The following is a 13,074-nucleotide window of genomic DNA, read 5'->3' on the forward strand; positions in this document are numbered from 1 at the left end:
GCATCAGGTCCGTCTCTCTCCTGCCTTTCCCTTCGTTTCGAATGCCGCAAGCTCGAGTTCGTTTGCTCTTGTCCCAGTCACACTCTGTCTCGCTGTGTTAATGTTGGTGGCTTGCTGCTTCGGAAACACGCGTGCAGGCAACAGCTGGACAGCATTCAGATGCTCCAACTGATGAAGATGTACTTCGTCGCCCCGCCCTCCGTTGAGGTACATGCTTGGCCCACGCACACAGCACTCAACTGTAATGTGGCACTGCTCATGCGTGGTGGACATGTTCGCATCATACAGATCCAAGGCCTCATGAACGCCCTCTATGAAAACGAAAAGAAGAAGAAAGACGTCGGCCACTCGCGACTGGTCTCGTTCATCCGACCGGCGCACCAGATCCCCTATCCTCCGCAAGAAGGGGCCGAACGACCCTTCACGTCCTATCTCGAGCCTCACCCCACACTGCCGCTGTCCTACTTCCTGGACGCCACCTTCAACCCAATCATCGAGGCTCAGGTAAAGTGGAAGAGAGTGCTGCCCATGTGCACGGCTCAGCTTGCTGACTGCACGCACCTAACACCTTGGACCTGGTCTTCACAGGTGGCGAGTGAGAAGCTGGGAGTCAGCAGCTACGCGCTGTCCCTCACGGGTCGACTCCCGTCGCCGCAGCACGGGGTGGCTTTTATAAAAGTTGAGCCTTTTAAATTACCAAAAAACAGATTTTGTGGGCCAACCACAGCGCGAGCCCACTCCCACCAAAAAGCCGAGAGAAACGACCGAGTAAGGACCGTCATTGAGGAACACCTTCTCGGGCAGCCACGGCTTCGGGCAACCGGATGTCGGGCTATCTTCTCACTGAACTGCACCCCCTACCGCCTCTTCTGTATCTGAACCACAACAACACCCAAGCACACCGCTTGGCATGCCTTCCACGCCGCTCGTCGTCCTCTCCTGCCTCGTGGCCCTCGTCCTCTTCGGTCAGGTATGCCGCCTTCTCTTTTTTCTCACTCATTCCTTTCGCTTTCGTTCTTTGACACGCACCACCACCACAACAGGCGCGAGCTCTTGACGCTGCGCTGGCGCCCGCCGCCGGAGAGCCGGTGGTGCACAACTACAGCCTTCCGGCCCGACACTGCCCCGGCGCCGACGTCATTATCACCGGAAACGACCTCACCACCTCCTCCACCTGCACCTACCAGTGCACCTTCATCTTCAACTCCTCGTCCTCCACTCCTTCTTCCTCCTCGCCGCCTTCTTCAGCTTCGTCGTCGTCGACCTACTCGTCGTCATCGCTCGCCATCGCAGACAGTGCGACCGAAGTCGAGTGCCCGCTCCCGGAAGAACCCGGCCACGTCATCACCATCGAAGTGTGGCAGATCGTCGACAACGGCACCACCACCATCGCCTCGAGCTCGTTATCGACCTCGACGACCCCCGCTGCCCTGCCAGAGGCCGAGGTGAAGCGGCTGCTGGGCCACTTCGCCACGTCGTTCACGATCTCGGCGGCGACGTCGGCCGTGTGCGAGTCGAGCGGCGGCAGCGGGTGGGGCGGCCTGCCGCGGTGGGCCTGGTTCGTGGGCGGCGGCGGCGCGGTCGCCCTCGCCGCTGCGCTGCTGGCCATCGGCATCTTCAGCTTCAACCGCGCGCAGCACCGACGCCGCATGCGCCTCCGCCGCGAATTCGAAGACCAGCACGTGGCCCTCATCTAAACGCAACGCTACACGACACGACACAACACCACACCACAACAGCTTCCTATGTACCATCGCCTTCGTCAACAATGTCTTGCATTGATTGTAGGATCCAACAATCACTCGTTGCCAGCGTCGGAGGCGGAGGCAGTGGTGGCGGTGGCGGTGACGGTGGGTCTGGCGGCGTAGGGGTTGCACTGGTGGCACACGAGCTTCGACTCAGTCCGCGGATGGTTGAGCAGACCGCGCTGCTTGCTCAGGCACCGGGTGCAGAAGATGGCCCCGCACAGGCGGCAGTGGTGTCGCCGCACCCAGAGCGTAAACTCAGTATCACACGCAGCGCAGGCCGTGACCTTGGGCATTGGTCCACGCCACGTCAGCAAATGTGCGTGTCGCGCGTCGTGGCTGTTTGATGGGTCGTGTGTTGTTTAAGGGTAGTGTGTCGTGATGCGCTTACCAGGTCATCGGGCAGCCAGACAAAGCGGCCCTCTTGTCCCCAGGGCTTGTGGGCGGCGTAGTTGTGCGGGTGGATGGCCGAGTCGACGTACCGCTCGAGCCAGGCCACTGCGTTGGCCACACCGTCCACCTCCTCTCTCAGGGTGTCGGCCAGCTCTCGCGCTCGCTTGAGCACCACTGCACTCACCTCCACTGTCAGCCCACTGCACACACAACACACGCACGCACGCACACACACGGCTGTACGCGCACCTTCGTCGGAAACGGACATGATCTGGGATTGGAGGTTGGTGCGTGAGAGCTCCTTCAAGGGGATCACCTGGGGCGGGCCGACGCCCAACGTCGCAGCCTGAGCGTCGGGCAAGCCATTGATGAATCCACATGTGTCAGCAAGCTGGCTTGGGGGGAGATCATAAAGGAGCAAAGCTAGGGAAAGCCAAGTACGCGGCTGGCCCAGAAAGGCTGATCCATGAAGAGCGGGTAGATGACGCTCGGCACGCCGGCCCGCAAGGCAGCAGCAGTCACGTAGCGCTGCCGTGGTGGACAACCTACAATGTAAAGCCGAATGCGTGCGGTTGCTCGTGATTACGGCGCGGTGTGGGTGTGGGGTGGTGCGTGTGCGTGGCCGAGCAAGAGGCGAGGTGTGGCGGTAGGACGTACGACGGAGCAGCGCGGGAAGAGCCATTCATGGGGCATGTCGGGCGGGAGAAGCATCACGTGCTCGTGTTTCGAGAGGGCCTCGGCGACACTCGCCTGGTCCTCCGGCCAGTACATCTGCACCACGCCGCGCCGTCTGAGCCTGGCCAGCACCACGCAAAAGTCCAGCGCCAGCTTCTGTGCACGACACCAAAACACCGAGGCGATGGTCAGTGCTGAGCTGACCAACGTTCAGTGACGTACGGCAGACCAACGCGACGTACGGCAGCGTTCTTGAGCGGCACCAGACCGAAGCCCATGTAGATGGGCGGCGCTCCGTCATTCAAAAATGTTTCGAGCTCCTGCCAGCCGCGCGCCACATGACACGAAGCAATCCACATCAGTAACATACGCGGAGAGACAGTGGAAAAGAGTGGGGGGGCGGACCTGCGACGGCTCGTATGCGACGGCCCCGGGCACGTTGCAGTAGCCGGTAATCTCGAGTAGATCGGTCGGCCAGTCCGAGGGACGCGGCACCACGGCCTCGCTGAAGAGGCACAGCAGGGGCGCGGCGTCGACGTAGTAATGGGGCTGCGGGGGCAGGTCGAGCTCGGCCCGGAAGGCGTTGATCGGTTCCTGGAGGAACGCCCACAGGCCCTTGAACGAGGCCCAGTGGACCAGCGAGTTGAAGAGGCCGAGCGGGAGCGGCTTGGCAAGGCTGACCACGGGTAACCACCGGTAGGTGGGGTAGAAGGGCACGGTGCAGCCGGCCACAACGGGCACCCGCAGCTTCTGGCCCACGGCCAGCGACTCGGAGAGGCTGGCGATGCCGGCCAGGATGAGACCCGGCTCGAACTGCGCGGCGGCCTCCCATGTCAGCTTGAAGTTGGGCACCGCAAACTTCTTCGATTCGTCGAACAACACCCGCGCCTGGCCCAGCAGACCTGTTGATGATGAGGAGGAGTGTGAGGAAGAGAAAGGGAAAGGGAAAGGGAAAGAGAGGTTCCGTACCTCCGTCGTAGAAGGATTTCATGAATTGAGGGGAGCTGGCGATTGACGCGGGATCGCCCTTGAGCGGGTAGAGGCGGATGTGTTGGCTTCGCTCCTGCGTGTGGGCAAGACAGTGAGTAAAGAGGGAGGCAGCCTCATAAGAGCCCCGGGTGTCCACCAGTGCCGCACCTGAACCAGCGAAGAGAAGACCTCGTGGGTGGCCATCGCCACGTCCCATCCCGCAGCGATCATGCCAACCGCTGAAAGAGAACCAACGTAAGGCATTCATCCCGCACAGCACACGACACACGACACGCACTCATGAGGGACTGCCCTCCATTGAACGGTACCTAGGGCGATATGGGGTTGGATGTCGTCACGCGTGCCCTGCACGACGATGAGAAGCCTCTTCCGGCCACTGTTGTCGCTCCCGCGCAGGGGCTTGATCTCGGCCACTTCCGCCTCGCGTTGGTTATCATCGACCATCTTCTCCTTGTCTTTGCTGTTTCTGTCTGCAGCGGGCGCCGGGCTGCTTTCCTCGCCCAGCGGATGCTCGTCCACGACCTCGGAGGAAGAGGCCGAGGCGGCAGCGGCAGCGGCAGCAGCTGCGCCGGCAAAGCCTGCGCCGTTGTTGTCCTGGGCCAGTCCGGACGCCCGGGCAGACACTGCGCGCACGGCCCTGCCGCCGAAGAAGAAGTTGAGCGCCTCAATGGTCATGCTCCTGTCCCGCGACTTGACCTGGTCGACGAGCCGATGACAGTCAGCACGTCCATCAGTGAGTGCGTGGGTGAAACTGAGACTGAGAAGGGATGAGCGAGTCGTACTACTTGAGGGTTAAGAAGGCCCTTCTGTTGGAGCTCTTCGGCCTTGGGGCGCTTGGCGATGAGCCCCTCGAGCCGACGGTTGCCGAAGAGCGGGTTGACGTTGGCCGGGGCTTCCATCGCCGCGGGCGTTTGCCCGTCAGCGCCGTTGGCTTCAGCTGAGAACACGGCGGTAGGCGCTTCTTCGTGGTGCTGGCTCTCCACAACCTCCGGCTCCGAGCTGCTCTCACCCTTCACCTCGCCGTGACTTGCAGTATCCTGCTCTTCCTTTGCTTCTTCGACTTTCTCCTCCTCCTTTGCTTCTTCTACTACTACTTCTTCCTTGTTCTCGGCCTCTGGTTCCACTTCGTGCTGCTCATCTGCTTCTTCTCCGACCTCTTCCTCGCCCTGCCCTCCAGTTGGCTCCTCTGACTCTGCCTCTGCCTCCACCTCCATTCCCTCCACGTTCTCTACTTCTTCACTCATATCTTCCCGCGGCGTGCCGCCAGCTGGCCCCTCCTGCTGTTCGTGACTGCTCATCTCGCCTGTTAGAAAAAAGATTTGTTAAAGATTTTTCTTCAATCTCACTGATTCTTGAATTGGATGAGGCGAGGAGGGACCCACGTACCAGATGTTTGAAAGGCTGGTGACTGGCTGCGTCCTCACTGAGCTGACACTGAGCTTTGCGGGGAGGTGCGCAGCAGGGCTACCCAGAGAGAGCTGTCGAGGCAGTGATGAAAGGCGGCGTGCTTGAGCTTCCCAAGGTTCGAACCGTCGCTCAATGGCTCAACTCCATAAAAGGGGAACCAGGACCAAAAAGGCGGCCAAGCAAGCAACAAGGACACCGTGAGAAGAGGAAGGCCACTTACACCTTTGATCGACGTGTTGTATGTTCTGAATGAGGAACGCAGCCGATGGGCTGGCCGGTTCACCCTTACACAAGATGACCAGCTGGTCTGATAGAGAGAGATGAGAACTGCCAAAACAAACGAAACTCTACATGAAGCTGAAAGACGGGAGAGAGAGGAGGGACTACTGCAGAGCCAGCCTAGAGCACGACGTCGAGGGTGTTGCAGGCCTCGCAGGCCATGCAAAGCATCACCGTGCCGGAGAGGGGCTCCTGGCGCAGAGCAAACCCGGGGCCGGCACCGCAGCGTTGGCTGGTCAGGTGGAGAGAAACAGTGTAAGCGTATAGGCGAAAGAGAGCGAGAGATGGCAGAAATCAGTGGAATGGAGCTACTCGTACGAGTGCTGCGTGATCGTTTCGCCCAAGCGGTGGCGGACGTAGGAGAGGTTGACCTCGTCTTGCTGGATGACACAAAAGAGAAGCCATGAGCAAAAATGTCTGACCCAACAAAGGTGGAACTGAACTGCTAACCTTGGTGTCTAATCGCAGGCCGCAAGGCTGATGCGAGCAGAAGATGATGCGGTGGCTTTGCTTGAGCTGACCTCGCCGACAGATGGGACACCAGACCGCCTCCTCGCCCTCCTCCTCTGGCACATATCGGTCGATGGCATCTACAGGCGTACGGCAACACACAAGCGTTGAGCTGGAGGATGAACTGGTGTCCGATCGAACGCAAAGGAGGTCGTTACCTTGGATTTGCTCCTCCTCGAATCGCCTTACTTCCTCAAAGTACTGATCCACCAGTGATTGCTCTGCAGCAGGAGCAGAGTGTTAATGTTTTAATTATTAAATAAATATAATAAAGTGGATGAGAGGGTACCTTCTCGTCGAATATCCTCCAGGAAGGCCTGCTCGAGGGCGATGATGGTCTCGGCATACTCGGCCTCTTCCAATTCCTCCTGCCTGAGCCCCTGATAGTCAGGATCGACGACGTGCATGGCGGAATTGGGCGCCACTCCGGCTCCATTCTCCATCGTGCTCCATTCGTAGTTGACCAGCTTGCCGATTTCGCTTCGGAATGAGGCGGGGGTAAGCCCTCCGGCTCGCATGCTCGATACAAGCGAGTGGCGATTTGCCTTCACCTTTCGCAGACAGGCCTCCATCACCTTCTGCCTTTTGGCGCTCTTGGCGACCGTCATCGTCATCTTCTTCGGCGTTTCATGTCGGGCAGGCGATTGCATCACCATCGGCGATGCCGCCCCTGCCGTAAATCCTGCGCTCGATGGCTTCATCGGCGAAGAGAACACCATGCTGCCAGAGGTTGGCACTCCGAAAGGAGATGGCTGCGACGTAGTTGGCTGACCGAAGGGCGAGAACATCTCCATTTAATCTGTCGGCCTAATAATGTGGATCTTGTTGATTGTCTCTGCCTTGTTGTTTCGATCTTGAGTTGATGCGTTTTGTTTTGCGCGCCTTTTTGCCAAACAATATTCCACGAATTCACAACATTGCTGACATACCAGAAAGAAAATTCGTAAAACACAATTGCATTTTTATCACTCTCGCTTGGAGATGGAACAGGAGGAAGAAGTGGCCCGGTCACCGCTGAAGGTGCTCTACATGCACGGGGGCGGGGCGGACCCGGTCAAGTCGTACAAGGCGCAGTACCTCACGAAGCGTTTCGACTGCTCGTGTCCGCACATGGTCAACACCTCCTTCTACGACCGCTGCCGCCTCCTTCAGTGCACCACCCTCCGTACTATTCCTTTCCTTCGCGCCACACATGCCCTCTTCATGCCCTCTTCTTCTTTTCTTCTTCTTTCTCCTCCTAACCGTTAGACGGTCTACTGGGCGCAGGCGACTTCCAGCCCGACGTGTGCGTGGGCACCTCGCTGGGCGGAGCGCTGCTGCTCGAGCTGCTACGATTGGGGCTGTGGCGCGGTCCGGCCGTGCTGGTGCCCAAACGCCACCAAATGCATTTGCGCTGACCCAAGTCACACTGCACTGACAATCGTGATGGTCGACTGGGTGCAGATGTGCCCTGCTGTGATGCTCAGCGTTGACGATATCTCGCTTCCCTCTGGCGTTCCCATCATCGTTGCCCACGGCACGCAGGGTGCGCGCATTGATCTTCATTGTGCATGAAGGAGTGTGCTGCTGCTGGCTGATGAGCTAAGTGCTGCGAACCTGGCTTCACGCGTGCAGACTCGGTGGTCAGTGTCGATGTGAGCAGGCAGATCGCAGAGACCAACAAGAACGCAAATGTGGAACTGATCGAGGTCGACGGCGACGGCCACAACATGGAAAGCGTGACCCAAACGGTACTGTAGCTCTTGTTCTCTGACCTCTCGCCCGCAGTTCCGGCTTCTTCTACGCATCGCTCATGGATTATCACCACCGGCAGGACATGCTCAAGGAATGGGTGGAGGAAGTGTATCGACGACGAACACAGATCAGTGGCTACGACCACGAACAGGTGTGATCTCTCCACCACTCGAAACCACCTTGTTGTTGTTGTTCTTGTTGCTTACCAACAAGGAGGGGACGTGGTGTGTGCTCAGCGTGTGAACCTTGCGGGCATCAAGGAGATGCTGAAGGCCCAGGAAGCCGAGAGCGACAAGAAGAAGAAGAAGTGCGCTGTACAGTAACGATGACGCGTCCGATTGGCGTTGCTCGTGCGACGGTCCCAAAAGATATGGAAAATCCAATACGCCCGCAACTCCACCAAGAAGACTTGTTTCTTGTTTTGAAGAAGATGGAGAAGGTGATGAAGCACTCGCACACGTTCAGCGCGCTGGTGCGCAAGTTCCCCAAGAAGCTCCAACACCAACAGCAGAACGGCGAAGAGGTCGCAGCTCTCACGGTGTCGGCCACGACTTCGCCTTCGTCGCTGCCCTCGTCGCAGCTCGGATCTTTCTTCTTCCCGGCGCGGCTGCGGGACGACACCTGGGTCGAGCTCAACCACCTGTGCAGCCCGCTCCTCAAGGGCGACGGCAACTGCCCGCCGCAGCCGGACGAGCACCACAAGCGCGAGATCGAGACGCGCATCAAGCTTCTCCGCAACGTAGAGGATTTCTGGGGCTTCCCCGGCCGAAGGAATTTCCATCAACTCGTGCAGCTCTATGAGGATGGACACTACCAGCGCTTCGCCGCGGCCGTGGCCCACATCACCCCTGCCATCAACGACCAGGTGCCACTTCCAGATTTTCATTTATTTATTTATTTTCATTCATTTTTTTCTTGATTTTATGATGTATGATTATTGCTTTATTTCATTTTGTTGCAATAATTATTTTATTTCATAATCTTTTCAGAAATATATTTATTAAATTGAGTGTGTACGCAGGTGTACCGCCAGCTGAGGTGGAAGGCGTTCGATGTGGCACAGGTGTGGGAGGAGAAGGACGAGTCAAGCAGCCTGCTGCAGGAGGAGGACGGCGCCACCCACTGCCGCGGGTACTTCGAAGTGCTGGTCGTGGGAGTGGAGCAGGACTCGCACGGCCTGGCCCACTCGCTCAGCGAAGCGCGGTCCACCTCGGACAGCTTCACCTACAGCGCTTTGGTGCGGCCTCCGAGCCACCCATTCAGCCACCCATCATCATCGCACATGCTAACGAGATGTGTGTCGTGTCATATCGTGTCGTGTGTGCACGGCACGTTGTGTGCTGTCCACGACGTGGTGGTGCAGACTGTGGCGTCGCTCGAGGACGCGATCTGCGCCATCCTGTTCAACACCACCATCCAGAGCGTGGTGGTGCGCAGCAACTTCCAGATCCAGTCGCCCAACGGCCACGGCCAGCCCTCGTTCCACTCGTCTCCCTACCTGAACAAATACGGGTACGCGGCACGATAGCACGCACAGCACGAGACTCATGGGCTGATCGGTTCCGCTTGGCCCAAACAAATGCAGTTCCCTGGGCAAGGACGAGCATTCGCTGACCCAGCAGGAAGCGCGCACGATGCTGCTGGCCCAAATCATCAAGGAGATCAGGTACGGCCTGACACGCACGCACACACGCACACACGCAACCACCGCACACCACCGCACACAGACTGGGTCATCTTTGAGTAGTGACTCAATTCTGTGCTGAGATTATAAATAATAATGTGTATCATGTGACCGCAAGGCCCGAGCTGGACATCTTCTGCTTCAGCGATCTGCCCGTGGAGCGGGTGGCCCTCACCCACAACAATCAATTCAACCGCGTCTTCTACAACGAGTCCAACGACGCGCAGGTGCGCGCTTGCCACACTCTGAGACACTAGCAACATCGACACAGGCGCATGCACTCTCTTACCATTTGCTCCCTTTCCTCCTCCAGGAGCTGCACCTCTCGATCCTGCAGGGCGTGCAGGCCAGGTTCGAGACGCCGTTCTTCAACGCTCTGGTCAACTACAGCAAGAACCCCATGGGTGTCTTCCACGCTATGCCCATCTCCCGGGGCGCCTCCCTCACCCACTCCCACTGGATCAAGGACATGTTCAACTTCTACGGTACCTTCGCTCGCTCTCTCCCCCCCCCTGTTCCCGCTCCAGCTCTGCCCACGAGACATGGTGCCGACATGTGCTTGTGTGCGTGTGTGCTTGTGCGGCGGTGCGTGTGCTGTGCATGTTGCGTATGATGTGCGTGTGCGTCCAGGCCGTAATATCTTCCTTGCGGAGACTTCGGCCACGTGTGGCGGGCTGGACTCGCTGCTGGAGCCGCACGGGACGATCAAGGCGGCGCAGGAGCTGGCCGCGCAGACCTTTGGCTCTGACCGCTCGTTCTGGGTCACCAACGGAACCTCCACCGCCAACAAGATCGTCGTCCAGGGACTCGTTCGTCCCGGCGACATCGTGCTCGTCGACAGGTCAGCCATCAAACCTCTATTTATTTACTATGAGTATTTATTTATTATGTATGTTTTTATTGTTATATATGTGGCTGACTTTCGCTCCAGGAATTGTCACAAGTCGCACCACCTGGGCCTGGCGCTGGTCGGCGCCTCGGTCGTGTATCTGGAGGCGTATCCGCTGCGCCAGGTACGTGCCCAACGCATGCGCGGCGCCACTGACGTCGCACACACGTCGCTTACCATTTTGGCTTCTTCTTTTTCCTACACAGTACGCCATGTACGGCGCTGTGCCGCTGCGCACCATTAAGGAGACGCTTCTCAAGCACAAGGCCGCTGGCACGCTCGCCAAGGTCAAGATGGTCTTGTGCGTATCTCGCCCTCCGCCCGCCCACCCGCTCACTCCTGCCCGAACAGTCGTTCTCTTGTGCTGACTCGCTGCACCGACCGACTGGTCGCTGCCGCCCGAAGGCTCACGAACTGCACGTTCGACGGCATCGTCTACAACGTGCAGCGGGTGATGGAGGAGTGTCTGGCCATCAAGCCCGACCTCGTGTTCCTGTGGGACGAGGCCTGGTGGGGCTTCGCCTACTTCCACTACCTCCTGCGCGTACGTGCCCCTCCCCAGCCTCTGCCACCAGCCACGGTGACGGAATTGACTCACGCGTGCGTGTGCGTGTGCGATGATGTGTGTTATGTGTGCCGTGTGTCCCGTGCTTTGTGTGCGTGTAGTTGAGGACGGCCATGTATGGAGCGCAGCAGCTCAAGCTGCGCTACCAGTCGGCCAGCTACAGGGCGGAGTACGACAACTGGGTCAAGGCCAACGACGGCGACGAGGCCAAGATGTTCGACCCCGCCAAGCGGTGGCTTCCCGACCCCAGCACCGTACGGCTTCGAAAATTCTTCTTCTTCTTCTTTGTATGTGAGTAACAAGGTTGCTTCTGGGCGTTTGCGCGTGCGCGACCTGTGCAGGTCCGGATCCGCGTGTACGCCACTCAGTCGACGCACAAGACGCTGACGGCCCTCAGGCAAGGGTCGATGATCCACGTCCGCGATCAGGTGCGCCCTCAAGGAATTCACGTTATGGCGGGCATATGTGAGACGCCTGAAGCTGACCACCAATCTATCGAAACGGGGGGGTTGGGTTCGACCAACACACAGGACTTCAAGCGATCGGTCGAGCGTCCGTTCACGGAGTCGTTCTTCACCCACACGTCGACATCGCCCAACTACCAGATCCTGGCCAGTCTGGACGTGGGCCGCAGGCAGATGGCCCTCGAGGGCCTGGAGCTCGTGCAGAAGGCACGACACGCACCGCACACGCACACGCACACGCAAACTCAACTCTCAGGCTGACCGACTCCCCCCCCATTGTTGTGCAGCACACGGAGAAGGCGCTGATGATGCGCAAGCAGCTGGCGGACAACCCCGACCTCAACCGCTGGTTCCACTTCCTGGTACGCATCCCCACCATACCAACCGAGTATGCGTGCGTGCGGCGGATGAGGTACTGACCCGACGGCGACGCGCAGGACGTGGACGAGCTGATCCCGGCCGAGTACAGGCAGGAGTCCGAGCTGAAGAGCTACGTCCACGTCACCGATACGGAGGAGTCGTGGCTCGCCCTCCGGAAGGCATGGCTCTTCGACGAGTTCGTGCTCGACCCCAACCGCCTCACCCTCCACATCGGCAAGGTCCGTCCAGGCTTGCCGCACACACACACACACACACCACCACCACCACCACCACCACCACCACCACCACCACCACCACCACCACACACGCCACGCACCACCGCACACGCACGAGCTGACACTCTTCGCCATCGGTAGACGGGCATCGACGGCGACACGTTCAAGACCAACTACCTCATGGACCGCTTCCAGATCCAGGTCAACAAGACCTCGATCAACTCTGTGCTGTTCATGCTCACCATCGGCACCACCCGCAGGTACACTTTGTTTCCCCGCGCGCGCGCACCCGCGTTACGCTGCAGTTCACTCATCTCTTTCTCTGTCTCTCTATTTTTCGTCGTTCACCGGCCGGTCCAGCTCCATCGCGTACCTGCTGGAGTCGCTCATCAAGATCGGAGAGCTCATCGACGCCTCGCTGGAAGACAGGTCGCCCGCGGAGATGAAGCTCCACGAAAAGAAGAAGTGCGTGCCACACACACACACCACACACCACACACCACACACACACACACCACACCACACACACCACACACCACACACCGTGTGCTCTTATGTCGTCAGTCGGCTGACTTCGCATTGTCGCCGTCCTGCAGGTGGGAGCTCACGCAGAACATGCCGCCGCTCCCCAACTTCTCCCACTTCCACCCCAAGTTCAGGAAGAGCACCATCACCGAGGAGGGCGTCCTGCGCATGCCCTTCTTCATGGCCTACGAGGAGGTGCGCACCCTTCGTGTGTCGTGTCGTGTCGTGTCGTGTCGTATCGTTGGTCGTGTGCGTGTGTCGTCCTGACCATCAGGCGTGGTGCAGGATGACTGTGACTACATTCCGCTGCGGGACAAGAGGCTCGATGACGTGAACAAGTGCGCGATCCCTCTGGTCTCGGCCAACTTCGTGATCCCGTACCCGCCCGGCTTCCCGATCCTCGTCCCCGGACAGGAGGTGAGCCAGGCCATCATCGACTTCTTCCGTCACCTCGTACGCCTGCTTCTTCTTCTTCTTGTCTCTCCGAAGCAGAGCTCAAGCTTTGGGTTGTTGTGTATTCGTAGGACGTGAAGGAAGTGCATGGCTACGTGGCGGAGCTCGGCCTGCGCATCTTCAAGCCCCACGTCGTGGAGAACGCGCACACACTCGACGCTTGAG

At 59.1% G+C, this 13,074-nt stretch overlaps 6 protein-coding genes across 6 annotated transcripts; 4 read left to right on the forward strand and 2 right to left on the reverse strand.

Moving 5' to 3' along the window:
• Nucleotides 1-159: 159 nt before the first annotated feature.
• On the forward strand, nucleotides 160-772 carry ACA1_041740 (uncharacterized protein; the record flags this gene model as incomplete). The annotated part of the gene is made up of 4 exons (XM_004338812.1): nucleotides 160-207; nucleotides 289-504; nucleotides 589-663; nucleotides 728-772. 4 exons carry the CDS (start codon nucleotides 160-162, stop codon nucleotides 770-772), a joined length of 384 nt encoding a protein of 127 aa, XP_004338860.1.
• Nucleotides 773-910: 138 nt separating this feature from the next.
• On the forward strand, nucleotides 911-1,697 carry ACA1_041750 (uncharacterized protein; the record flags this gene model as incomplete). Its single annotated transcript, XM_004338813.1, has 2 exons — nucleotides 911-970; nucleotides 1,044-1,697. The coding sequence occupies 2 exons, from the start codon at nucleotides 911-913 to the stop codon at nucleotides 1,695-1,697; spliced, it is 714 nt and encodes a 237-aa protein (XP_004338861.1).
• Nucleotides 1,698-1,798: 101 nt separating this feature from the next.
• On the reverse strand, nucleotides 1,799-5,101 carry ACA1_041760 (glycosyltransferase domain containing protein; the record flags this gene model as incomplete). The annotated part of the gene is made up of 11 exons (XM_004338814.1): nucleotides 1,799-1,927; nucleotides 2,137-2,312; nucleotides 2,388-2,484; nucleotides 2,580-2,666; nucleotides 2,796-2,969; nucleotides 3,056-3,133; nucleotides 3,219-3,715; nucleotides 3,783-3,876; nucleotides 3,951-4,021; nucleotides 4,112-4,499; nucleotides 4,586-5,101. The coding sequence occupies 11 exons, from the start codon at nucleotides 5,099-5,101 to the stop codon at nucleotides 1,799-1,801; spliced, it is 2,307 nt and encodes a 768-aa protein (XP_004338862.1).
• Nucleotides 5,102-5,609: 508 nt separating this feature from the next.
• ACA1_041770 (uncharacterized protein) lies at nucleotides 5,610-6,442 on the reverse strand (the record flags this gene model as incomplete). Its single annotated transcript, XM_004338815.1, has 5 exons — nucleotides 5,610-5,721; nucleotides 5,808-5,869; nucleotides 6,036-6,079; nucleotides 6,158-6,220; nucleotides 6,289-6,442. The coding sequence occupies 5 exons, from the start codon at nucleotides 6,440-6,442 to the stop codon at nucleotides 5,610-5,612; spliced, it is 435 nt and encodes a 144-aa protein (XP_004338863.1).
• Nucleotides 6,443-6,980: 538 nt separating this feature from the next.
• ACA1_041780 (uncharacterized protein) lies at nucleotides 6,981-8,056 on the forward strand (the record flags this gene model as incomplete). The annotated part of the gene is made up of 6 exons (XM_004338816.1): nucleotides 6,981-7,164; nucleotides 7,248-7,363; nucleotides 7,443-7,524; nucleotides 7,614-7,729; nucleotides 7,813-7,884; nucleotides 7,970-8,056. 6 exons carry the CDS (start codon nucleotides 6,981-6,983, stop codon nucleotides 8,054-8,056), a joined length of 657 nt encoding a protein of 218 aa, XP_004338864.1.
• Nucleotides 8,057-8,163: 107 nt separating this feature from the next.
• Nucleotides 8,164-13,073, forward strand: ACA1_041790 (ornithine/lysine/arginine decarboxylase; the record flags this gene model as incomplete). The annotated part of the gene is made up of 20 exons (XM_004338817.1): nucleotides 8,164-8,598; nucleotides 8,755-8,970; nucleotides 9,097-9,245; nucleotides 9,319-9,399; nucleotides 9,536-9,644; nucleotides 9,731-9,902; nucleotides 10,048-10,258; nucleotides 10,349-10,430; nucleotides 10,513-10,607; nucleotides 10,658-10,850; nucleotides 10,973-11,125; nucleotides 11,213-11,299; nucleotides 11,402-11,533; nucleotides 11,623-11,697; nucleotides 11,773-11,934; nucleotides 12,073-12,191; nucleotides 12,292-12,396; nucleotides 12,528-12,651; nucleotides 12,742-12,909; nucleotides 12,981-13,073. The coding sequence occupies 20 exons, from the start codon at nucleotides 8,164-8,166 to the stop codon at nucleotides 13,071-13,073; spliced, it is 2,961 nt and encodes a 986-aa protein (XP_004338865.1).
• Nucleotide 13,074: the final 1 nt, after the last annotated feature.

The sequence above is a fragment of the Acanthamoeba castellanii genome (genome assembly GCF_000313135.1).
Source record: "Acanthamoeba castellanii str. Neff unplaced genomic scaffold scf7180000084573, whole genome shotgun sequence".
Taxonomy (NCBI): Eukaryota; Discosea; order Longamoebia; family Acanthamoebidae; genus Acanthamoeba; species Acanthamoeba castellanii.